The sequence below is a fragment of the Clupea harengus genome, chromosome 5 (assembly GCF_900700415.2).
Source record: "Clupea harengus chromosome 5, Ch_v2.0.2, whole genome shotgun sequence".
Lineage (NCBI taxonomy): Eukaryota > Metazoa > Chordata > Actinopteri > Clupeiformes > Clupeidae > Clupea > Clupea harengus.
In genome coordinates, this window is record NC_045156.1 from 24984857 (window position 1) to 25010915 (window position 26059).

General features: G+C 41.9%; 3 protein-coding genes across 8 annotated transcripts; 2 read left to right on the forward strand and 1 right to left on the reverse strand.

The window, feature by feature from the left end:
• The first annotated feature begins 1263 nt into the window (after positions 1–1263).
• On the forward strand, positions 1264–10603 carry LOC105895925 (phospholipid transfer protein). Of its 3 annotated transcripts, none has more exons than XM_012822621.3 (16): positions 1264–1835; positions 5638–5754; positions 6202–6301; positions 6571–6699; positions 7099–7254; positions 7416–7479; positions 7748–7811; positions 7905–7996; positions 8116–8292; positions 8418–8477; positions 8611–8775; positions 8899–8966; positions 9053–9095; positions 9205–9268; positions 9429–9505; positions 9683–10603. In XM_012822621.3, the coding sequence occupies exons 1-16, from the start codon at positions 1817–1819 to the stop codon at positions 9776–9778; spliced, it is 1491 nt and encodes a 496-aa protein (XP_012678075.1). In that variant the 5' UTR covers positions 1264–1816; the 3' UTR covers positions 9779–10603. The 3 variants fall into 3 exon arrangements, with proteins under 3 accessions (XP_012678075.1, XP_031424111.1, XP_031424112.1); XM_031568251.2 differs by lacking the exon at positions 1264–1835 and adding an exon at positions 1843–1984; XM_031568252.2 differs by lacking the exon at positions 1264–1835 and adding an exon at positions 3727–3873.
• A 112-nt stretch (positions 10604–10715) lies between these two features.
• ctsa (cathepsin A) lies at positions 10716–15658 on the reverse strand. 2 transcript variants are annotated; one of them, XM_012822623.2, is made up of 15 exons: positions 15559–15658; positions 14993–15159; positions 14629–14740; positions 14378–14428; positions 14196–14282; positions 13675–13830; positions 13470–13561; positions 13294–13378; positions 13092–13183; positions 12856–12934; positions 12603–12751; positions 12188–12263; positions 11886–11975; positions 11695–11796; positions 10716–11446 (listed from the first exon to the last, which is right to left on the reverse strand). In XM_012822623.2, exons 2-15 carry the CDS (start codon positions 15157–15159, stop codon positions 11363–11365), a joined length of 1422 nt encoding a protein of 473 aa, XP_012678077.1. In that variant the 5' UTR covers positions 15559–15658; the 3' UTR covers positions 10716–11362. The 2 variants fall into 2 exon arrangements, with proteins under 2 accessions (XP_012678077.1, XP_012678076.1); XM_012822622.3 differs by having other exon boundaries at positions 15516–15596.
• Positions 15659–16432: 774 nt separating this feature from the next.
• LOC105895965 (eukaryotic translation initiation factor 4B-like) lies at positions 16433–25715 on the forward strand. Of its 3 annotated transcripts, none has more exons than XM_031568254.2 (15): positions 16433–16587; positions 17715–17858; positions 18170–18375; positions 18729–18845; positions 19583–19637; positions 19809–19961; positions 20168–20311; positions 21990–22213; positions 22613–22884; positions 23439–23545; positions 23704–23953; positions 24605–24642; positions 24744–24807; positions 25003–25069; positions 25332–25715. In XM_031568254.2, the coding sequence occupies exons 1-15, from the start codon at positions 16575–16577 to the stop codon at positions 25404–25406; spliced, it is 1929 nt and encodes a 642-aa protein (XP_031424114.1). In that variant the 5' UTR covers positions 16433–16574; the 3' UTR covers positions 25407–25715. The 3 variants fall into 3 exon arrangements, with proteins under 3 accessions (XP_031424114.1, XP_031424113.1, XP_031424115.1); XM_031568253.2 differs by having other exon boundaries at positions 16434–16587; positions 25329–25715; XM_031568255.2 differs by having other exon boundaries at positions 16449–16587; positions 23439–23515; positions 25329–25715.
• Positions 25716–26059: the final 344 nt, after the last annotated feature.

The window sequence follows — 26059 nt, forward strand, 5'->3', positions numbered from 1 at the left end:
GTGTGGGGCACTGTGACTCTGGTCGGAAGAAGTGAGTCATGGAACCGTTGTTTGTTAGTTAGTTGTTAGTTAGAGCAAAACAAAAAAATGAACCCACATCCAGGGGGTCAAACAATCAATGCTGTCTGAATCTCTCAACAACTGGCTCTCAGTGTGCCTTACACTATCTTTTATACTTGTAATGTATGTATAACTACTGTATCTGCATATTTATAAATAAGTGTATTTGTGCGTAATATCTGTATAAATCAGTATACCATTGATATTGGATGTAAGCAATCCTGCCTAAAACTGATTTGCATTTTATGCAACTAGTTCATTTGCTGACTGAAGTTTTGTGTAAATGTAAAAGAAAATTTATAAATAATAAAAACTACAATTTGTTTTATGTATTTTCTTGCTTTGTGCAATTTTTTTGCCCATGTGGTAACATCTCAGTTAGACTCTTCCCTTACAATAGGCCAAAAAGCATGACTGTTGAAAAGCTACTCAATCCCTGCTTATTTGTGCAGCGTTTCACATCAAAGCAGCAGTGATCAGGGATGGTGGTCTGGAACATCACCCCCGGTGCTCACGCTCTTCTGGGAACTGCCCTGAACAGTGGCGGGGAGGCAAGACTTGAAAAGCGCCCGCTTAGCACCAAGACCCACCCTGTGGCCGGCCGTCTGCGGGGATATACATTCCAGTGTTCTTCACTCGCCTAACCCCTCAGAACATGTGATGCAGCAGAAAAGTGCAGGCTATATTGAATGCAAGACCCTGCCTTAGAAGGCACCAGGTCTGTGAATCCAGAAAAAGAACAAACACACGTCATAATTAGTGGCTGCCTTATTGAAAAACCTCACTCACTGGTAGCATGCAATTTTCTGCTTATTGGCTCATATTTTCCTTTTTTCCAGGAGACAGTGCCACATGTTTTTTTTTCTTCTTAGTGCTTCCTAGAACCGTGGCTTTTTAACGGCCAAGGATAGCAGTTTGCTCTAACATGGCGTGACCTTAAAATAGTCTTTGAGAACCATTCATGTGGGTGGCAAAGTGTGTTGTTAGCCAGTTGTCTTTTTCAGTATGGATAGTCACTGATATACTGTTTTAGTTCTTAGCACTTCCCACTGCTTATATACAGAATACCCTGTTTCATGATGGCACAGTAGTAACCCTATCAATCTATGAGATCACAGTCTACATTTTTGTAGCATAGTATGGCCTTTGATATACTCTAGAATCCCTTTAGCACACAGGCAACTTTTCTGTCTGTTCTACACTGACTCGACCAAGCTAATTTAACTTGAGGGGCTCATTCTTGCTCAAGTTGTCAAGAGGGTTGCTGTTTTCCGAGAGGGTTAGATTTGGTACGGCAGGATCCGCATGCAGGTGGCTAAAGGACCAATTTTCTAAAAATGCCATTGCAAATATTTACTCACATAAACCTGTGGATTTTGCGGATACTTGAAAAACTACCACATTAGAACAATATTTCTTTGTTATCAGCCAAATGGATCATCTCTGCGTAAAGACGGTAAGCATTCATCTGTGGGCAAGGGCTGGCACGGTGCTGTGGAGCATATGTTTATAAAATAAAACCGTCATTACAATGACCACAAAGTCATGAGACTGGGGTGAGTTGGGTCACACCCCCTTTTCCCCCCCAAACCTGCCTGCATAAATACTGGAAGTCCTGCTGAGAGGACAGATGCACAGAGCGTCTGAGAAGCACTGAGAAGTCTGCAGTAAGAAGCACAGCAGCACACATTGTCTTTTTTGTCCTCTGTCGAAAAATAAAGCAGTGGGACAGCTGAAGCGGCTGGTTCTTTCATTCATGGACACACCGAGCTGCTGTAAGTATTCCACTTTATTGTGCAAGTCTTGTGGGAGGGTTGTGAAGACACAAATGTTTCTGTGATGCTGTACAAAGTTGAAGAGCTTGATTTGGTTCTGGTGGCTAAGACAGGAGAGTCGAGATTGCCTCAAAATGGTACAAGAAGAGGTGAGTTGACATCATTTTATAGTCTAACAATATTCATTAGGGTGTGGTAACTACGACGAACACGTTTGTACTTGCTTTGTTTTGAACTAGTTAAGACTGAGAAAGTGTAGAGGAGTCTACTAATATATGAATAAGTAAAAACTGAATAAGAATCATTCATTTCACAGACATTTAGTTAGTATAGTTATTTATATCACTTTCATTGTATAACTTGTTAAAGCATAATTTCTCTGCCATTTCAATCACGGACCGTTTAAAATTTTGAATTTAATTAAACAGTGTTTGAAAAAAGAAAAAAAGTCTGTACATTTTGAGGTATGAAGACACCTGCCCAACTGATTTAGATGCAGAATTATGGCTTGTTAACATACCTTTGCTCATTATGTGAGGAATATACTGAATATTTCTGCAATGATTTAAATATAAATGTTTTGCTTGGACTGATGCATGCAATTACCTTCCAATATTATTGGGATGAAAATTTGCATGAAATTCATTGAGGCATTTTAGGGTCACGTGTCGGCAGAATGCACTAAGGCTTGTTATGCTGCCTGTCCTTTTGACATCATCACAATGAGAAGGAGACAGCTATTCCCAGCAAAACACCCACTCAGTCTTAAGCCCTCCCCCCCGTTATGTGCTAAATGCCCAGAAGGTTTTTTACAGGGCAATGACCTGGAAAGTCTAAAACTTTTGTGTTTTGAACGGTAGTGCCCTCACCCACTCCTCATTGCAAAACAGCTTCCCTGGTATAAAGACATCCATGGAATTGGACCATTGTATCCATGGACAAATGGGTACAAACAATATGAGAAGCAGACAAGCACAATAGTGTGGATATGTAAACCGTTTTTTTCTGTATAAAAGATTGTTATTTCCTGACATTCAAAAGGGTAAACAACATTTGCAGAATAACAATAAACACCTCTTGAAGGTGTAGCGGTTTCTGGCGACCATGTAAAGGTTATGTAACATGTAAAGCACCCTCTTCTGTACTATTACTGTCTGTATTGTTCAGGTTGCTCCAATGACCTTCAACCTACTTTTAAAAATAATATCAATAGAGAAGCACAACCATAGTTATTGATTATGACGACGTTATCCATAGCCTTCCAATCCACCTGTTATAAAATACACAATATGGCAATAAGGATAGTTCAATTGCATACCAAATTCATAAGATTCTTCGATTGCTTAATGTCTTCCATATGCTTCCATTTTTTCAATACCAAGAAGAGCAGAGGCAATCGGTGGTGCAATTGTTTATGAACAGTTTACAGGAAGGAAGACATTTCCCAGAACTGAACAGTTTAGTCCCTCACTTCCTAGAAAGGAGTGGGACATCTTGTCCATTTCCTCTCCTCTCCAATGATTCTTCCTCTGGATAGAGGTGAAGCAGTTTACAGCCTGGTCTGCAGGGTCACTGACCAGCAGTAACCCTATTCACAGCGCGCTTTGGTCCTACTGGAACTGATAGTTAAAGTTACGTCTACATGACTGGAGACAGCTGTCCAAGCTTCAGCCCTCACTCTCAGTCACACTGGCCACCACTCCCATTGAGACACACTCTCTCCCTGCTTTGCCCAAGGCAAAGTTCTGCAGCAAGATCAACCAAAAACCTTCCATAAAATAGTTCAATCTTGCTTAAGTTCATGGGTCAACCTCCAGTGAAAGCGATGAGCCAGCATCTCTTCCTCTCCCTCTCCCTTTGAACTCGTCACTCTCGGTGGTTTCTGTAGTGCTCAGTGCTGCCCCCACTGTTCATGCAGAACATTGCATGTCTTAAAAGACTCAGCCAGCCATTCATTCAGTCAGTCAAGCACACGCAGTGAGAGACGAGCTTAGACAACAACCTTCGCACTGGACACTTCAGATCCCCACGCAAAAAGGCAAGATATTTGTATTCTGTGTTGTGTTGTTAAGCGTCCTGCTCTGGTATGGCACAGACCTCACTGTCATGAGAGAGGTGGATTTTGGTGCAGGATTTGTAAGTGCGTTTCACATCAAACAGGCTGTGATTTAGACAAACAGATGGAGAGATACAGGCCAAGGGGATATGATGGTAGGCTGTACTATTTCATATTTTGAGAAAATGCTTGCTCGTGATTATTTCCACTGACAAAAGCACCGTGTAGCCTACTACATGAGCTAGGTAAAAATGTTAAGAGGGAATAGAAAGGGCCATATCACGAATGGTGAGTAGCCTGCGTTTTTCTGGTCAACGTCTAAACCTTATACTTATACATAGAAAATTAAGTACGATGAGCATCTGTTTAACTGCCCACGTCTAACTTATATAACGATGATAAAGTGTTCAAATGAATCACCTGCTACATTGGCCATCATTCTATTGGGTGAGCCAGATGTGCCTAGGCTACAACCTTTCAACGCGCATGTTGCACAAGTACAGTTTGAAGACTGCCATTGAGACGTCGCCTACATGTCCGAAAAGAAACGGAGTAAAATGTACTTTATAAATATTAGCATTATAATGTTATCATTTTTTATTTTATAATTGTATCAATTTCATAACGTTCAGACAGCAGCAAAATTATTATTTTGAAATCCTTTCGCATTACGAAATGTATCACTAAACTCTTCTGCTTTACGGTGACTACTCTGAATCCCCGTCGAGGCGACGATGTTCTTCTACCTCCTCTTGTGCAAACTCACGATAACTGGATAACTTTTGACAACTTCATTAGACACCAGCAAGCCCCCTCGGACGTCTAAACTTTTCCATTGTCACTTAATCAAAAGTATCGCATTTAGACGCCTCTTGAATAGTCAACCTTCTTGATTTTTGGCTGATTTAAAGCACCTGGTCATCAAGTTAGATGCGTCTAAGAGAGAAACAATGTTTAGGCAAAAATGTGCAACAAAAAAAAGAGCAAAATCTCACTGCACTGCGCAAACATTGTTTTATTGGGATACATACTTCCTATGAAAGTGCGAATGTACATGCTGTGTTTTTCCTTAATAATAAGTCTAGGCCTACATATTTTGCAAAAAGGACAACACAGCAGTTGTGGAGGAATGTTGTGGATAGTGAGTCAGGTACTTAAGGTGCAAAGGTGCACTGATGTGATTGGTGTGATCGTGATGAGCAACAGTTTCTCAGTAAAGCCCCTTCAGCAGAGATAGGCAATAGGTCTGTATTTTCCTTCAATGTGATTATTTTAAACTTGTAATTAAGAATAGAAAGTAGACTACCATAACAAACACTACAATGTACAGTGTGTCATAATGTGACAACACAAAAAAACCTATGTTTAGTCAGTGACATACATCGACAACTTCCTCTTCCCGGCCAACCTCAAGCAGATGGGTACCCCTTTGGTTTCTTCCTGATTAACAGGAAGAACATTCTTGTCCCTGTGGCTATTGTGCTTGCTCTAAGGGGGTCCAGGCACTGGGCTCTGTAAAGCGCCTTGAGACAATTCTATTGTTTTGGCGCTATATAAATACAATTTCATTTAATTTAAAAGGGCACATGGGCACTATCCTCTATGCTTCAAACAAATGGAATCTGTAGATTTATCATTTATTATCCATTAGATCAATGTTAAATAATATTATATTCATTCATATTTAGTAATATTGGATTATAACATTCTGTAACTTGAATGCTGTTGTATCTTTGTTAAATCTAGCTCACTCAGGCACCATGACGGCCTTCATAGTGTCTGTCCTCTTCTTGTTGCCACTCACCATGGCAGACATAACTCCAGGATGCAAGATCCGATTCACCTCAAGAGGCCTTGAGATGTGTAAGATACACAAAACCACACATCTTAATCCAGCATGACTTGTTTAGGAAGGCGTCTTCGGGCAGAAGTTATAGCTTCAAGCATAGCATAAGATTTCCTGACATGCTTTTGATGCCGCCACTAATTGGGCCTGCAGTTAATACTTAACTATTTGAGTTCAGAGGTCACATGTTTTTTTGGGGGGGCAAGGGAATAGCAACAGGCGATTTAGGCCACCATTACGGATGTTTGTCTCAAGTTGCTTATGAGTATCCTAGAAATAACAAGACATTCACTCAAACACTATGTAATTGTCAGTACTATGACATACATTTCCTCTTGGAATTAGAGATGAAACCATTCAAACTTGGCCAAGACACATCCTATATTTTAACTATTTACCTGTTTGATTTGTCATTCCTAGTGGTTTACAGTATTTTTTTTTACTTTCCAAACATTACTTTTTAGTGAAATATGAGACTCAGAAGTTTGTGGAGGAAGAGCTGAGTAACATCACAATGCCAGAGATGAAAGGAAAAGAGGGGCGATTTCAGTACACTATTAACAAGTAAGACGGTCCAAACTGCGCTATCTATCCTGTTGTTTAATGCACTACATACTGTATATGTTCATCAGAACCACGTAATGTGGAGTTATATACTTTGCTTTTCTTTACTTTAAGGACAAATCAGTTGATGAAACTCAATAATTGTCATCACACTTGTAGCTAGATCTTGTAGCTAGTGGTCTCTGGCAGGGCGGATTTACAGGTGATTGGTATAATAGTCCCACTCAGCCACTCAGTTTTGAACCTTTGACCTTGCACCTTCTCTCCAGTGTGAAGATCACCGAGCTGAACCTGACGCATGTCGATCTGCGCTTCCAGCCTGACCTGGGCCTGCTCTTTGAAGTGGAGAACTCCTCCATCACCCTCAACTTTCAGAGACGGATTCTCTACTGGTTCTTGTAAGTTTGAATAGGCTCGAATCAGGAATTTATAACCTGGTCAATGAAAGGTTTTAAAAAGGTAACATTCACAAAGTGGCATTCCTCTGTTGACCTGTGTTGACCTGTGTGGACCTGTGTTGCATGATCCCATCGTCCATTTGGCCATTCCCATTGAAAATGCTGATAATCCATTTCTAAATGAGTAGTACACAAATTAAGAATATGTTCATTTAATTAAAAACAAATCTCACATTTTAAGAATAATAATGGTAGAAGGTTTCATTGAAAACATTACCAGTGCAACTGGTATTAATTCCATCATATCCAATTGGCTGTAGTGGTATTTGTTTGTTTGTTTGTTTTTCAGTTTGATACCCATGACATGACTGTTAAGGTGGAGTGTGCTGTCTTTTCCAGCTTTGATGTGGGCTCCATTAACGCCTCTGCAGAAGGTGTTAATATCCACACAGCACTGAACCTTATCAGAGATGATATGGGACGCCTCAAGATCTCGAATATCACCTGTGATGCCTACATCACCAAGATGAAGGCCAAATTCAGTGGCACTCTTGGGTAACTACCTGGCTGACTCAGTGAATTGATGTGAATATGTGAATATATCAATGAATGTATAATGGATGTATGAATGGATTCATTTCAAAGAGCCTATTTTTGCACTTCTTTTGTATAGCATTAGCTAGTTGAAAGTGAAACTGAAATTAGTTTTCTCACAGGAGAGTATATGACTTCATTGCAACATTCCTGACAACTGGAATGCGCTTCCTCCTGAATCAACAGGTACTGTAATGTTGGTATTTTTTTTAGGAAGGTACAGGGAAGATTACAATACAACAGACAATATTAATTTTCCTGTAATTATACATTTGGTTCACTGGTATGGTGAAAGAGAGGATATGCCAATCAGCTTGACTGTTATTATCCAAAATAAAAATGATTAAGATTAAGCTGACAATATCTTTGCCAATTTTGTCTAGTTTTACATTTCTGTAACACATATCTACACTTCAAATGACTGAATGGAGATATGTTGAATCAAACCTCTCAGATATGTCCCTCCATGGATCGTGCTGGCCTGGTTTTGATTAACTCTTTACTGGAGACTATCCCAGGTATGTTACTGTCTTTTCCAAATATACTAATCAGTGTAGAACCTGTGTGATTGTACTCATGTTCTACTTTTGTTTGTCGTTACTCTCTCTCAGTACGCTCAGAGGTGGACAGCTACATTGGCATTGATTATTCCCTGCTACAGGATCCGGTGGTGACAGAAAGCAGTCTAGACATGGATTTCAGGGTGACCGTGTTTTTTTATGTTCTGCATTAGTTATGTTACTGATATAAAACAATAGTTCTGCAAGGTGGGTAGACTCATTTTCACCATCTTCTTTTCCAACTTCTTTGTTATGTGTACAGGGCATGTTCTATGAACTTAAGAATGAGAATGAAACCCTTCCCAACAATGCAGTGAATCCTATTATGACGGAGTACGATAAGATGGTGTACCTGGCCTTGTCAGAATACTTCTTTGACAGCGGTTTGGATGCCTACTTTAAAGCCGAAATGTTCAAAACAGAGATCTCAAATGGACGGGTAAATACAGCAAATGTTGAATGTAATATAAATATCTGAGCAACTCCATAGAAAATGAAAATAGCTCACAGTTCCTCCAAACAACCTTCGAACCAATACAGAACTGATAACTTCTACATTTCCAGATGTCAAAGGATATGGAGATGCTTCTGAAAACAACCTACTTTGCGACCATCATGATGCTTGTGAGTGTTTTCCATAAACATACCCCTTCTTTAAAAGCATATGCATGAACTGTCTTTGCCCAGTTTTCACAAATCATGTGAAAATGGCCATTATGGAGTTGCCACTGAGAACCTCCTCACTTTGTCCAATCAGAACCCTGCCCTGATGGAGGCCCCTCTCTCCCTGGAGCTGGAGACCACCTCGCCTCCCCGCTGTACCATCAAATCGTCCGGAGCCAGCGTGTCCGTCAATGCCATCGTCAATGTCCTGGTGCTCCCGCCGGGACAGGATCCTGTGCAGCTGAGCAGCATGACCATGGTGAGGTGCACCACAGTTAGCTCTGCATGTTCACACCATGGCAGGGGCTGCCAGAATGACTGCTCTACAGACCTTTTCATCATGCTTCAGCTTTCAATGTCAGCTTCTTGGTTGTGATTGCAGGAGACCAAGTTTAATGCCAAAGTGTCCATGAAGGGAAAGAGGCTCACCGTCCATATGGACTTGAGAAGGTCCTACAATCCAAAATCAATCCCCTTCTGGATATTGTCACCAATCCAACTTACTTCATGTACTCAAAAGCTCTTTTCTCTTTCAGGTTTAAAATCTTCTCGAATAAATCTGCGTTGGAATCACTGGCGGTGAGCTGCTGATTGTGTTGTTTTTGAGACATGTTCTTTTGCACATGCACAGTACACCATGCAGATAAGATTAACATCTGACAGTGATATCCACACCTTCCTCCTGCAGCTGATCCCCCTACAAGGGCCACTGAAAACCATGCTTCAGATCTCTGTGGTGCCTCTTATCAACAGTGAGTGGCCTGGCTTTCCTTACACTCTTTGCTTTCAGGTCCGGGGTCTTGCCACGTTCACCATATTGGTTTCAGTGTTCATGTAAGATCATATGGCAGCACAAATCATATTGTTAATGTTTTAGTATGTATGATAGAATTCTTTGCACCTCTATCCTAGATTACACCAAGAGAGGAGTGCAGATCCCATTGGCAGAGGGAATGGACTTCATTGAAGAAGTGGTGACCTATCACAATGTAAGCTTTAGTTCATCTTGTCTAATATTCCTCCAAATGGTCAGACTAATAGCTCTTCTACTCTCAGTCTGGGAAATACTATAGATAAACTGTCCCATATGCTCCATAGATAACAGTTTGTCCTCACAAATTTGATTAAAAATTCATTTTTTTTATCTGTCATTTTTGGCCTTTTAGGGTTATATTGTAATAGGAGCGGACCTGCACTTCACCACGGGTCTACGAGAAGTCATTCAGAGTAAGATGGAGGGAGAGAGCGCCAACGCAGTCTAGAAGTCCATTTCTAATGACCGTGGATTAGGCACTAAATCCTGAGGGGATGTTCAGCATGCCTCCAGGAGTTCACCCTTCCATCAGTGTCAATTTGCAACCCTAGTGTTTCACACCTTCTGAAGGGGTTGGACCAGGTGAAGGGGATTGCACCAATCTCAGCCAGTGGGTGGGGTGACTGTATACCACTTTAGTTTTCCCAGCCTTCTAATGTTTACTATTGTATTCATGTGTACATTTAGACACCTATGCTATTCAAATCAAAAGCGAAGTGACACACACTGTATGGATCCTCAAGCTCCTCTGCATGTTATACTCTAGGTCAACCATACACCAACATCTGATTCTAGGGACCATGATATTCCACAAAGTACAATTGTAGAGTTATCCAGATAACTGCAATGAGTAGAACAGTAGACAAAGTCTGTGTTCTGGTGGTACACCGTTTCCAGGTTTTATGTTGCACAGTAATCGGGCTAGCTCTACCATGGCTAACCCCCCGTCATTGGCCAATGTCATTATACACAAACACACTGCAGGTTTAGAGATTGAGTTTAAAACTCTTTTTTTTTTACGTTACATTGCAAGCCGTTTTTAGAATCTTTGTTAAAATGAGGTTAGACTGCATTATATTACACTCCCTTTGTATAATACTTTATGTAGACAAAGTGGGTGCCATATTTGTGTTGAAGATTCAGTTATAAATAGTAAATATGAGGTAGGTGCTACTGATTTAGTTACTACTGTTGTATTAGCAAACATTTTTTATTTTGTATTGTAAGTCATGTATTGAGATCATATGTTTGGATTAAAAGGCTAATGAACACAGTGTCTGGTAGATGTGCAAGAGGTCCCAGTTTAGCTGTGCACCTGCAGTAATCGGAATTCCACTGATTTCAGGACTGAAAATTCAGAATCTGAAATAATTTACGAACGCCAATTAAGAGGAACAAAGCTTTAATATAAAAACATCAATCAACACTGCAACAACATACAGAGACAACGTGACAGACAATTCCCTTTTTGATTATGCAGAGTTTGCAGAATTAGAAACAGCAAGCATTTTCAGAGGCACTAGGCAAAAAAACACATTCAGATTTTCCTTAAAACATTTGGGACTGACTAGTCTATAGTGGTTATGTTGTGTGAACCCCCCACCCAAAACATGTATGAATTAGACTGACAGTAGGAAAGCAATTCCTTCGATTTGTGCATTAAAAAGAACAATTCCCATGGTAGTTAAACTACAGATAAAAAGCGCACTTTTAATGCTGAAGATACACTGGTACTGATGCACAACATGCAGGTTTACTGCACAATCATAATAGTCAGCCTCATAATTTCATCTTCCTTAAGACATTCACATACAGTTAGCTGTAGGGAAAGTGCTGATTGAGGTATTTCTCAGTCATAATCATATGCAAAGACTTCTCTATACTTCTGTCTTTCCTAAAATGGACACCTGAGGAGAAACCTCTGCTTCTAGTAATCTGATGAAAGGATTTCGTTTTTTTAACACAGTGCTCCAGTGCAAGACAACCCCCCCCCTCCTCCTCAAGGAGTGGTGGTCAGTGAGGTGTACCCCTCTCAGTAAGGCTGTTTGGTCAGGAACCGGGAGAACATTGTGTAAGCAGCAATAGGTTTGTCCGTAGGAACCATGTGACCCGATCCCTGGGGAACATAAAAAAAAGGCAGTAATGTACCTGCGCAATTACGATAGGAATCAGTGTGTCTAGAGTCCAAGATTTTCGTATCAAGCGAGAATGTGAATGGTATAACATGAAGAGATAGTCATAGTTAGAAGTAATTAGGCTATGCAGAAGGGGTGGGGATGCCAAATTTGAACAAGGACTGCTAACTAAAAGAAAGTCATCATTAGATAGACGGTCATTGTGAAGTTTAACATTTCTTTGCCCTACCTTGACTGTGAGGAAGGCCAGGTTGGAGAACTCCTTGACGAAGCCACCGACCTGTTGGCTGTCACCATTGTAGTAGATCCAGGGTCGCCGCTGCACCTGCACCTACAATAGCACATTCACTAGACGCGTCAGCTCAAAGAATCATGATGACATGGAGAGAAGAACTAAACCTTGAGAGGAGATAACCTTACCTCTTGTTGGAGGGACTCGACAAACCACTCATCGCCAAGGAAGTTGCATGCCATGTCGACATCGCCATTATACACCAGAATACGGTATTTCTGTACACAAAAGCACATATTGGCAGAAACACAATTAGATCTGACAGATGCATAAACGCCACTAATTAACAAATGACCTCTAGCCTACGAAACAGGCATACTAAACGCACTCATGCAGCATTTGCGTTTTCACTTCCCATCAGGATATTTTTTAATCGTTCTGTCATGTCTTGATCTTTCTGCATCTGCTACAGCAAGAAGCATGAACTCACAAGTTTCCCCAAAAGCTTGAGGTACTGCTTCTTCACATCCATGTACAGGCGTTTGTACTTCCTGTTCACTTCAGCACTGCAAAAGCAAAACAGAAACCAAATTTGAACAGTCATAGCAGAAGCTAAAAACATCCAAGTTGCAATTAGCCTTATTTTTTTTACTCGAAAAAAAGCACAACTCTACTAGATGAAGTCATTGTCTCTTGTGCTGTGCAATACCACTGGTTTAATAATCTTTTAATAATATGATTTGCATTATAACTCCAGATAGAAAACAGACAGAAGATCCTCCAAGATCCGATCACTGTATAGAACTGGCAATCCACCCAGGCCACTACAATCACTACAGATCAACTCTAGTGTCTGCACAGAAATACACACAGATTGAACCAGGCCCATCCTCTTCTAAACTCACCTGCATATCTGCCAGCCGAGAGCCTTAGGAGAGATGTGCAGAGCAGCTTTGACATAGGGGTTGTTCAGGTAGAGCGTGGATGGAGTAGAGTTTGTGCAGGGGGGGTCAAGCCTCACAGATTTGTAGTAGAGCATCATGTTTTGAAGTTTCTATAGGACATATTGCAGTCACATTAGTACAATATTATATTATATTATATAACAGTCAACGGTCTGATAAATTACAAGCCCAAGAACAGAATTAAGTTGCACACCTGGTTCCATATTGTGGACAGTTCATGATTGATGAAATTGTTCCCCAGGTCACGGATAACAAGATGGCCATCGTCAACACTGCATATATCAAACATACAATTGAATCTTTAAAAACTATGATGGAACGTGAGTAATCAGTTAAAGCAATTCTGTTTAATGACAACACAAGTAAATGTTTTAAACAGCAGCACGAAAATAAGCCAGATAAAACATGGCGTCTTTTCCGTAACCTCACCTTGCTCTCACCGGTACTCCTCCAGGACAGGGAGCATACAGGTTATACATATTCAGTCCAGAGCTGTACACAATGTACTGCACCTCATCCAGCTACACAGAAGCATAAAGAGGCAAAGGTGAATGGGGGTTGTTACATTTCAAGGTATATCTTACTAAACATGCTCTGAAATGGATCAAATTGGATTAGAGGAGAGCCATACATTTTTGGTGCAGTTTGGATTGGCGTTGTTGTAGAAGTCACACTTCCCACTTTGACAGCAAAATGACTGCAAGGCTTCCCACAGTCTAAGAACATAGGGGAAATGATTTTAGAGGACTCTACTCACTGTAATACAGATTGCATGAGCCATCAGATAATTAAGCAGTGAAAAGGCACCTTGTTCCAAGAAGTCCATGGTAATATGCAAAATAGACAAGAGAGTTGTCATTCAGTTCATAACTGGACATCCCATTTCCAACAGCTATACCCTGAAAATGACAATTTCATATTCAGTTTACATAACTTTTTAGAGTTTCAGACTTTAAACCAACTGTGTAAGTTTGAGACCAAAATTGTTAATTGCAAACTAGATACAGCAAACCTGGAGGTTAATGCTGCCATCTTCCATTACTCTCTCTGCCAGTGTAGGGATGTAGATTCCAGCATAACTTTCGCCTGTGAGGAAGACCTCATTTTTTTGGTATTCTGGGAAAAGCCGGAAGAATTCCTTAAGGGCAAGGTAGTTATTCATCGACACCTGGAACAGTACAGAACAATATACATGAACTTCAATGCTTGAACAATGAATTAAACATTGTTTTTTTTTTTTTTTAAAAAGCTTTAATAAAAGTATTTGTAAATCACCATGATCATCCTGAAAAAAACAAATGTCTACCAATATGTGTGTCCATTATATGCATCATGATAATTTCAGGTGTTTTAGGCATTTGTTTAAATCAGAAAATGTAAACAAATGCAATAAACAACCTGTGACAGATCGGCGCAATGTGTTTTTTTTTTTTTTTTAAAACCACATCCTCATCTCAAAACAGCTGTTTTGACTCTAAATAGCACACATCTCTCCTTTAACTGTAAACAAAAACAAAATGTTATCCTCTTCACCTCAGTATCATTGGTGGTGTACTGCTGGTCATCCGAGTAGGAAAACCCGACCCCTGCTGGTGACTCAAGATAGAGCATATTGGCAATCTAGAACAGAAATGTAAGTAATGTCACCTTCCACTCACTTCTAAGACACATCTACAAGCAGAAGCTAGTGTTAATTCAGACCAGTGTTGGCATACCTTGTTCCAGGAATATGGATTATATGTCAATGACATGCCATCATCTTGAATCTGAAATGAGAGTTTAGTAATATAAACACTCCCTCAGTTGCCCTTTGCAGATTTACAAATCTGTTTTAGTTCACAGATAGCCTATGCAGCATTATATAACGGGTCACAAGGTGTAATGTTACACTGCCTTCTTAAATCATTTAATCGTTAACTAGAACAAACAAGGCGTTTGTCAGATTTAGGGCTTTACAGCTGCTGACCAGGAAAGGTCCATGTTCTGTGAGCAGTCCGTCCAGAGAGCTGCAGCCTGGTCCTCCATTCAACCAAAGAACCACTGGGCTTTGGGCAGGATCTTTCTGAGACTCAAGAAACCTAAACACAGACATCACAAAACATCACGCTGGTTAGTGGACACACAAAGCGTTTCTTGTGATCAGTAAGATTGACAGTGACTAAAATGGGGTCCACACACACCAAGTTTTTCTGTGTAGACTAAAAGGTTAAGTAAAACGTCATCACTTTTCATTCATCAAAAAGTGGTTCCCTCACAAAGGTCAGATGACAATAGGGAAGCTGGCAAGAACACCGATAGGGAAACGAAAGAAAGAAGCTTAAACAGACTACCAATAATGAAGGTGCTTGTTGTCAGCAACGTTTAAGTATCCTGAATACTGCTTGAATGAGGGCTGTTTCGGGAGCCCGGGGAGGAATTTAATCTCATCGGCATCAGGCGCTCCGAAAACTCCCAAAGTTCCAAGCAGCAGCAGACATGGAACCACCAAATGTGACATCTGCGGGCATCAACACAACACATGTAAACTTCTATCGAATGACATTACCTGTTATTCAATCTAATTTTCGTGGAAAATACACAATATTGTTTTCACTTTGTAAGCTCGTGACATAAGATGAGAAAAAGGGAAAACAATTATACACAGCAGACCGAGCTTGTTCGATCTATGGCATTGCCTATTTCATAGGAAAAGGTAAAAGGAAAAAGTCTCCAGCGGAGGTTCCACTAGCAATGGTATGCAATAGTTACAACCAGGAAGGCAGAATCACAACAAGGTCATAACGCTGAGATATCGCAGAAATATAAGTTAGCTAATTAGCTAACAAGCAGACTAAAACAGACTTCAATAAATACCTCTAATACCGGCAGTTGCTGTCGGGAGATAACATAAACTCACCTTCCTGATCCTAAGCAGCCTCCGCTAGACGTTCAGAATTTAACATGAAATCAAACCATGTGACAATAAACTGGAAGGTCCCGTGATGAGGTCATGTGACATCTCGGTCGTTCACTTTCAGAAGACTGTCCAGAATTGTATTATTAACAATTCTGCAGTGGTGTTTCAAACATTTTAAATCCCGTTACACATTGCAATAATCCAACACGTTGACACTGCCTGTTAAATTGTGTTTTGACAATGCCACGCCACGTTATTTGGCTGAACCATTGGATTGAAGGCATTGTGCCATTCATTAAGGTATTCAATTCCATTAAATAGAGTGGCTGCAGTTATTTGACTTTTTGTAAAAATATGATTTTGTCTAAAAATAGCCTACATCTTATATACATGTAGGCCAATTGAGGCCAAACACAGGAAGTTCTTCATCTTTACAGTTTACAGTTTGTGATAGTGCTTTAAATTAAATATGTGACAGCAAATGATACTTTTATTTTTAGGAGACATTTTTATGAAGTATATAAAAAGAAACCATACATTCTTCAAGGCCACATGTCAGCTTTTGGTTTCAACACTTTTCAGCAACAGCAACAATTTTCATCTAAATCTTAAATAGCCTTGGTTATAACCACACAAATCAACTGTTTACTATTTTAGGGTCAGATTTACGGGCATGGGGTCATAATAAAGCTGGGGGAGGAACAGTCGATCATAGGTTTATTAAGCAATGTTTAAAATGCAACAGCTTTTAGAGGCAACTGATACTCCGTGGAAGACTTGATAACACCAAGACTATTGTTTCATGGACTCGTTACATTTACTAAAATCGTTAAAGAACCATAGATTTCAGCACGATTGGCACTGACACCAGAACTAAACTAGAAATTGAAAGTAGATCTATGCCTCTCTGAAAGCCTGTGCTCGTACTTTATGTCTTGGCGCGTGCTGAGGCGCGTTCTCGTTCAGTCTTTCCTGACGCATTCATCCGGGAGTCTGTTACGAGGTCGCTCTTCAACATGGCGGCGTCAGGTGAGGTTTTATGTGAGCTTGCAATGAGTCGCTTTTGGCATTTGTGAAGATATATCATCGACACATCAGAATGGAGAATTATGTTACTGATACCAGCATACTGGGGCGGTTTGAGTGGGGCGTCTTAAAAGGACATATTTGTATTGGGTTTAATCACATTATATCGAAACGCTAGCCCGGGCCGACCCAAGGGGCGGCAGGGTGCTAGTTAGTTAGCCGGCTAACATCAGTTTAGAATTAGCCGCTGCTTTCGGATTTCTTTCTCAGTCATTTTCAAGAATATCGATCACGGACTGTGCCACGTAATGGTGCTCTTTTTGATACGGCCTCGTCCTGTTTATGTATTTCGGACTATGATTCTTAGAGACCGTCACATTGTATCCAACTCATGTTATCTGTGGCGCTAACTAGCTAAGTTGCAGCCTTAACGCAAGCGCATGTCTTGGGCCGAGAGGCTTCCAGAGTAGTGCCCCACGTGTACGATCAGGTGGGAACAGACGGTGGCCAGTAACTGGTGATTTGAACCCGAATGAATGTCCTGTTCATTCACTCCTATTGTTCGAGCTGCTTTGTGTTTGTTATGCTCTCTAAAGCTACTGGCAGGTTAGCAGTCATGTGTGTGCTCAAACATTGCTGTAAGCTACATGGCTAGCTTATTAGCTCGCGCGTATGGAAAACATCTCGTTAGTGACAAAGTGGGGGTCCTTTTGAAAGGTTTCATACGGTTTTCGGTATAACCAGCATAAAGATTCAATAATTTACACCCTTCATTTCCCACCAGTTGCTTACCTGGATATCTTACACGATTACTATAACATGTCCTTGCAGTTTATTTTTCTGCTACTAAGCATATTGCATAACATGTATCTGGTAGTTTGGAAACAGCTCGCGCCTAGTGGACCGTCTGTCATGGGAACATTTTCTGTTTTCTTATCTGTGATAACCTTGCGTCCTCTTGTCAAAGTGGGTCCCAAACAGTGTTCAAGGCGTGGCTGGTCAACGAGTGCAAATCGTAGTAGACAGCAACCATTTATTTAGTTCTCCACACAACACATTGTTACTAGTGGTGATATGTTTACATTACTGACCTAAGTGTCAATGAACTCATTCTCTGTCTGTGGCCCCAGCTAAGAAGAAGAATAAGAAGGGGAAGACCCTTACTCTCACCGACTTCTTGGCAGACGACAAGGGGAATGCCATGCCGGCCCCTAGTTTCTCGTCGGCCAAAGCAACCAGTTGGGCCGACGAGACCGATGATCTGGATGGAGATGGTGAGGATCAGAGTGAATTCAATCAGGAGATATTCAGAAAACTGATCTTCTGTAAATAATAGACATGAACGGGCATACAGGACAGTTGTCAGTTAAACTATATTCTGTTGCAAACTGTTAAGCAGTCAGCTAATATCTTTTAAGTTCTAAGCTGTCATCATATTGCTCAAAAGCTAAACGGTTGATTATTCAATGTTGATGATGTCCAGGGAGAAATGAACATGAAATGGAAATGAATAAAATCAGAAAATGGCCACACCTGGTATAAGCTATGATGTCAACCAGACTTTTGTGTGTGTGCATGGCTCCAGTCTCCACCTCCTGGCACACTGCAGAGGACGTGTTCCGGGGGCCTCCAATTGACCGCTCCATTCTGCCCACGGCCCCACGGGCAGCTCGTGAGCCCAACGTGGACCGCTCCCGCCTGCCCAAGAGCCCCCCCTACACCGCCTTCCTGGGTAATCTGCCCTACGATGTCTCGGAGGAATCTATCAAGGACTTCTTCAGAGGTCTTGCGGTGCGTAGCGAGTCCACGGTCAATTTGATTTGAAAACCTTATTTCAGGAGGTGCATGTTTTGCCTTTTAGCTGTTGCTCAATGCAGCATAAAGTTGGCAAACACAAGCAGTTATGTTCCCTGGGAGGCACACAGGGACAGGGTGTTATTTGGCAGTATTGACGTTTTGAAACATGGTCATACCATGCCATCTACCATCTGTAAGGAAACTGAACTTACTCCTTCATTACGGGTCTTCTCCTAATTCCTCCAGTGTCTCCCCTTCCCTTTTGTGTGTCTGGTTTGGTTCTTGTTTCCTTTGGCAGTAAGTTAGCATGATCAATAATCTGTTCGCTGCGTTTGCTTTGTGTACAGATCAGCGCTGTGCGTCTGCCAAGGGAGCCCAGTAACCCAGAGAGGTTGAAGGGCTTTGGCTATGCAGAGTTTGACGACGTGGAATCGCTCCTGAATGCACTCACTTTTAATGAGGAGGTAAGTTCCTGCAACTGCCATGGGAAAAACAAATGTCAACAGTTTGTATGTGTTGACATGTTGACTCATGTTGAAGTTTAGTAGATCTGATGTAGATTAGTTTAGAACTTGGCAAAAAGAGAAGACATGAGAAGCCTTAGAGTAGAGTACTCAATACTTCTGATCAGTAGAGTACTCAATACTTCTGATCAGTAGAGTACTCAATACTTCTGATCTGTTCCATTAGTCTTTGCCAGTCCTGTCTAGGAGTTGGGTCGGAGTCCACTGTGAATTCATTTCAGTTTTCAGACGATTATTTCTTCCATTAGTTAGTATTGTGACGAATGGTAATACTTCATGATCTCCCATTCTCATCACAGACTCCAGAAACCTTGTTATACTGCATGTTTCAGTGCAGTGAAACGTACGCCTGGGAAATCCAAGTCGGCTTTACCTGTTGGAAGACAATAGAATAGACTGTCATAGTAAATATACAGGTCAACTCTCAAGTAAATCAAATGTGGATTATTGGCAATAACATCTGAGCCAAACCTCCTAATTTTGCTCATAAAATCTTTGTTTTGTTGAAAGTTACTAAGAAATTGCTACTTTGTGGAAATATTCTAGCTAATGTAGGATTTTATGTGTAGACCACCCTATGGATGAGTTGCTCTTCTGTCAGCTCTCCAGACACGTTAATAGTTGATCAGTCGCGGCTCTGCTTTTGTTCTGCATGCCTGAACCTTTTGTCTCCATAGAACCTTGGGAACCGGCGGGTTCGTGTGGACATTGCAGACCAATCCAATGACAAAGGTACAGTTACTGTTCAAACTTTTGAGTACATAGAATCAGACTTAAAGTTAAGATGCTGATGTGTGCTTCACATCAGTGTATTTTCTACTATATACATTTTGGTCAAGACAGTCCCCACCACTACATTTTTCCTCTCTCTCCTTGCATACTCACTCCTCTGCTGTTCACCAGAGAGGGACAACGGCTCTATGATGGGCCGTGACCGTGACCGAGGTCATGGACTGGAAGATGGACCCGCCAATACGGCCACGGACTGGAGAGCTCGGTCCAGCGCAGACATGGATGATACCCCACCACCTAGACGGGATGATGCTTTCGGAGAGAGTGAGTTCATCTATCTACTCAAATGTATTAACCTCCGATTTGCTCTGACTGCAACCTGTGAAGATGGGGCTAGATCATCAGCCTGACCTCAATCCGTTTCAAAAGCGAAAATGTCCTCTTTAGTGTTTCAGTTTGGAATGGATTTCTGTATTAAATAGAATCTGATGCCCAGTCATGTGTTGATGGTTGCCATGGTGTGTGTGTAGGATCACGGGGCGGCGGCGGCTTTGGGGAGTCAGATCGTTTCAGAGATGGACCACGGCGGGATGATGCCTTTGGTGGCGGAAGGGATCGGGATCGCTTCCGTGATCGCTATGATGACCGGGGACCTCGTGACTTCGACAGAGGAGGTGGGTGTCATTGTTGACCATCAACATGAGGGTTTATTTGCTTCTGTTACTGTGGCTTCACCATCGCGTAGATGTTCGTAGGGTTACATCCGCTTTTGTGTAAAGCTCAGGGATGGGTAGCAATGGTAAAGTTAAAGGGGTAACTCTTAAAATGTAAGTGCACCCTTACATTTTGAGCTGTAAACTAAATGGTATGACTGAACTGTGATGAAACGACCATTTGGTACGTATCCACCTCATGGACTAGCCCCCGCCTGTGTGTGCGTCTCATTACAGTGCATGAAATGCCCTGTATTGTTATTCCTAGGCTTCTTATTCTTCCAACTTATTATGCTCTGTACCGATTTTCTGCAATTAATTCAGCTCGAACTGCTTAACGTAGAAACTTAGGTCTTGGAAAGGACACTTGTGCTATGCATTTTTCTAAACTTTATACTTTTTAAGATATTAAAGAAAAACTAATCAAATTTCTCCCATAGACTTACATCGGGCCATTGTGACCTCATAATAAGATCATTAAACTGGCTTGCACCTGTGCTTCACTGACAGCTGCGCCAGCACCTCTTCTCTCTGTCCCTCTCCATTCAACTGTATAAATAGGAATATTAAGAGACACCTTCCATACTTTTTTTTTCTCCTTCTCTCATCCCTCTCAGTCTACTTTCTCTCACACCCAATCTCTCTGCTTCACTCCATTTTTCTCTCCTTTCAATATTTTCCCTCTTCACTCTCTCTATCTCATTATCCATTGGCACTCCTGTTCACTCTTCTATCCTTTCTTCTTTCAATTACTCTGTCCATCAATTCCTACTCTTTTTTTTCAATTTTTTTTGTCTTTGACTTTACAGTCCTCTATCCTCCCTTCCATATCCTTTACTTCCTCCATGCCATGTCTATATCTTCCACTTTATCCTCGATCATTCTAACATTTCCTTCCTCCAGTCCATTCTCTTTCCTATTTTCACTCATTCCCTCTCTCTGTAGAACCACCATCCACTTGTTTTTTTCTATCCCTCTCCAACTCCTCTTTCTCACACTCCATCTCTCTGCTCCACTCCATTTTCTCTCCTTCTTTCAGTGTTACTCCTCTTCACTCTCTCTACTGACTTTATCCATAGCCACTCTTGTTCACTCTTCTTTCCTTTCTTCTTCGTTTCTTAACTTTTGGATTTCATGCACTGGTATTTCCTTCAGGAAATGCATGTTCTAGTTTTCATTTGCTGATCGAGACTCACCGTTCACAGGAGTTTAGGCCCCCATCCCCACGGCAATTTTTTCTTAGCATTTATCAAAATCATGCAGTGGGTGGACTTGGGTTGAATTTACACTTTTAAGGTTTTTTGTTGGTTTCTTTTTTGCGCTGTATATTGATTCATATATTGCCTGTCTGGAAAAATAAGGATATAGTTTGTGTCAATATCAGGTATCATTCATGAGTTATCTGTGTTTCTGTACTGAATTTAGGTTCATTTTGCATCATCTGTGATGACTTAATCCAGGCAGGATTGGACAAGTCACTAGGCAACCGATGTTTTTGTCTTGTCAGTCAATCAGTCAAAACAATGGGCACGGTGCCATAGAAACGTATGGATTAAGCGAGAATCTAGGGCTCTGAAGGACACTGGTCCATGGTATGTTTTTGAGTTGTGGTTCTCACTGTTGTTCTGGTTGTCCACAGGTTTCGACTCTCGTAGTGGTGGTGGCGGAGGAGGTGCTAGAGATGGCCGCAGAGCATTCGGCACTGGATTCAGACGAGACTACGATGACAATGAAGGAGGAGGCAGGAGTGGCGGTGGTGGTGCCTTTGGCGACCGTTTCGGTGGTGATCGCGGTGGTGATCGTGGCGGTGATCGTGAAGATCGGTTTGAGAGGCGAGCGGAAAGCGGCGGCGGTGGTGGTGGTGAGGTTCCTTTATTTGTCTTTGCGTATTCGTGAGTAACTTTGTGTGTTTATATGAGTTGATAACTACAGTCCTCTACATGCATGCAAACACTGTATTTTGCTGTACAGGGGTGTAATATGGAATGATTTGTTATGTTGATCATAATTCTGTCATTTCTACATGCATTCTTGTCCTCTGAGGTGCATCTTATGTTACCACTTGTGTGACGTAGAAGGTTGAGTGACATTCATTCTTTTACCTTTTAAGTGCTTCTAAGTCCTTTGTTGCCCACCCATCAAACACTTCACCAAAGTGATGCCTTAAGGTGCCCTCCAGTGATGTAAAGGGTGCAAGTGTGCACAATGGGATAAGGCCTTAGTGTCCCATCACCCCACATCATCATCCTCTCCCTGTCTCCAGCATCCACACAGAGGCCCAAGCTTGTCCTGAAGCCCCGCAGCACCCCTACAGCGGAGGGGGAGGCGGGGAAGACTACCCCACCCGCCCCCTCCTCCGGTGGTGGCGGGGGCGGCGGCGGCAGAGCCTCCATCTTTGGCAATGCCAAACCCGTGGACACGGCAGCCAGAGAGCGCGAGGTGGAGGAGAGGCTCAAGAAGGAGCAGGAGAAACTGCAGAGACAGCTGGAGGATGACCGGGGCGGCCGTGACCTACGCGACAGACCACGAGACAAGTGAGTTGCACAGATGGGAATGAAAGAAAGATGACCGTAAGAGTGTGGGAGTGACCGTCGTCATTTTGGGATTTGGCGGATTAGCATTTTTGCGCATTCACGGTTTCAAAAAGATGAGGGGAATGAATGGGATTTTGGAAAATCGACAAAACACTCATGGCAGTTAAATAACTCGTGTCGCCTGGGGCAAGTGACGCGGTGTAGTCGGTTCTGTTTCTCCTATAACATATCGGTAGCAACGAGACAAGGCAACAGTTTGTTACAAAAGACCGACTGATAACTACATTTGAACTCATCAAGCATTAGAGGTTTTCTACTAGCGTTTCACTCACAACTTATTTTTGCCAATCTTGCGCAAACCCATTCATTTCCATAGGGAATTCTTCTTTGGAACCAGGAAGTGTTCAAATGCTAACACTTAAAAACGATCAAACTTCCAGTCGATTCCCATGCCTTTTAGGGTTTTCTGAGAGATATGGTCATGGTTTAATATGGTTTTGATGTCAGATGAGATTGTTTTGCCTCACTTGTCCTCTGTGCTGTTGCCTTTGCAGGGAACCAACATGGCGCAGTGAAAAGGAGCCAAAGGAGCGCTCTCAGACGGGCAGCGACTCTGCACAGCCTGGACGAGGTGAGCCGGTCGCAACAATCCAGAGTCCTGGTATGCTAGACATTTGTCAGATATGTCCGGAATATGCATGTTTAGTTTACAATGTCTGAATTGTTCAGCACAAAAAGAGAACATGAGAGAAACAGGTTTTTCATGTTTGTATTGTGCTATCTGAGTATATCTGTGCTAATACTCATCCCTCTCTCCAGGTTCCCGCCGCAGGGAGAGCGAGCGCTCGGTGGAGAACGAGGTCTTCAGCGGCCAGGAGGACCAGCAAACCTCCCCCGCCCCCGCCCCTGCACCCCGCCCCCGCCCCCCAACCTCCCCGACCAGTCAGGATGGCCTCCCCCTCAAAGTGATGCCAGCCCCGCCCCCCAAGGAGAACGCCTGGGCCAAGCGCAGCACAGGGGGAGGAACCAGCGATGGGGACAGCGGCACCCCCGTCTCTCCCCCCAAGAGGTCTGATGCCCTGCCCTTATAAAACCACAATCAAACAAAAAAAAAATTGTACAGGCACTAGCTTCTGTTTGGCAGAGATTTTCCTTAAAGAGATTTCTATAGAGTTAGTGTCAGCAATTGGTCGTGTAATATGCCATAATAAGAAACCTGGAGGAAGGTTGATCTTCTTGATCTCTCCTGGTGTGTTAAAGCTGCACAGAGACAGGGCATCGGGGTGCTAGAATGGGGAATCAAATGCAAAACTTCAGAGGGATTACCTTTAGTTTGGTTCATTCATTAATGCTAAATTGCAGTAAGAGGCTATTTTTACTTTATTTTTTATTTGACTTGCTAGTCAGTCAAGGTCCAATGTGAGAAACTGTCTACAAGAGCAGCAGTTTGATCGGAGCGCTGAGGTTTCTGAGCAATGATTTCTTCCATTTTAGTCCATTTATTCAATCTCTTCATGTGGGCCTGTTATTTTTATGTGTATATATATAGCTCTTATTTATATAGAAATACAAGTAGTGTTTTCAGGCTTCACCGATACGCTCTAAAAAGTGTATATCCTATACCCAGATACCTAAGTACTGACTAACCTCAATGTCTGAATGGTTTTGCATGAATCAATTTGAGTGTCTCACGCTTGTGCTCATCTGCGTGTCTCTCCAGCTCTTCCAGTTCAGCCGATGAGAGAGGCTCAGGCAAGGGTAAGGTCCTCATCCATCACATTCACTCTTGCAGTTATCCCAACCCCAACCGACCACTGGGCTTTCCCCTCACATAATAAAACGGCATTTCTATCTTGCAGATGAGAATAAGGCAGACGGCAGTGGTGCAGGATCTGGAGCGGGACGTGGCAAAGTGGAGGCCAAGTATGTTCTCTGCCACTTTGGCTGCAGCCTGTAACAGGACTGGGTGTTTTTTTAGACAGACAATAGGCTCAACAGCCTTACACATGCTTGTGTATGTCTCGTACTGATTACGCTTTCTTGGTAGGAAATAATGGTTTCTTTCCTTTACAGCCTTCAAGTGAGTTGATGTCTATATTTGTGAATTTGCTTTTGCAGGACGGAGATCAGAAAAGAGCCAAGACCAGAATCTGAGCCAAAGAAATTCGAGGAGACCCCTGCTCCTGTAAGCACATCTCTATCTTACAGTAGCCAGTTCAGCTCTATTAGAGAGCACAGCTGTTCAATGGAGGATTGTTGTGTTTGTGTCTAGACATTTAGTACAGAGTTAGAGTTTTCACATTGAACAGCAGAGGAGTGTTGTATCTGTGTGAGATGCTGGATGTCAGTGCATTATGTATGTTTTAAACTTGATGTGGCAGTGGAAATGAGTGTTGTGCCGCTTTTGTTGAAATGAATTAACCGGGATTTGTGTTTTTTGCCAGAAGTTCAGCTCGGCCAGTAAGTACGCTGCTCTGCAGATAGATGGAGAGCAGGCTGACGACGATGAGGATGGAGAGTGAACAGAGCAGAGGAACATCGCAGTGGTAGAAGAAGTCGCAAAAAAAGAGAGAACGAAAATACAAATTCACTCTAAATCAGAAAATGTCTTTACTTGTGTGATAAAGGGGCGGCACTAACGAGCCCAAACCCCTCCCCCTACCTTTACTTCAGGATGCCCGCTTCTAGAACATAAGAGAAAATGTCACTGACTGGACTTACTTTGTTTTCTTTTTTTTTTTTTAATGCTGATGAAATCTAAAATGACTCGGATACACACTCGAAAAAGGAAGTAATTGTAATAAATAAAATAAAAATATGGTGGAAAAAAATAAAAGCGTTGTGTTGGTTTTGCTTCTGACATTTATCCACGTTGGGATCAAATATCTGGAGATACTGCTGCACACCCATGTTTTCCTTTTTCAGACGTGCATAGAAAAGAGGTTTGTCTTCACATCTTTCTACCCTGTACCATTATCTTCTGAACGCTTAAAAACTGGTGTGACACATTATAATACAAAGCTAGATTTCCTACTTCAAGTTCATATACTATCCAATGTTTATAACGCATTAACACTCCTGTATTTGGAAGCTGTTACGTTTCACAACCGAGGTGGGAAGAATGGATGACTGCCAGATACTGGCTTAATAACGGCGTCTGAGCGAATCCAAACCC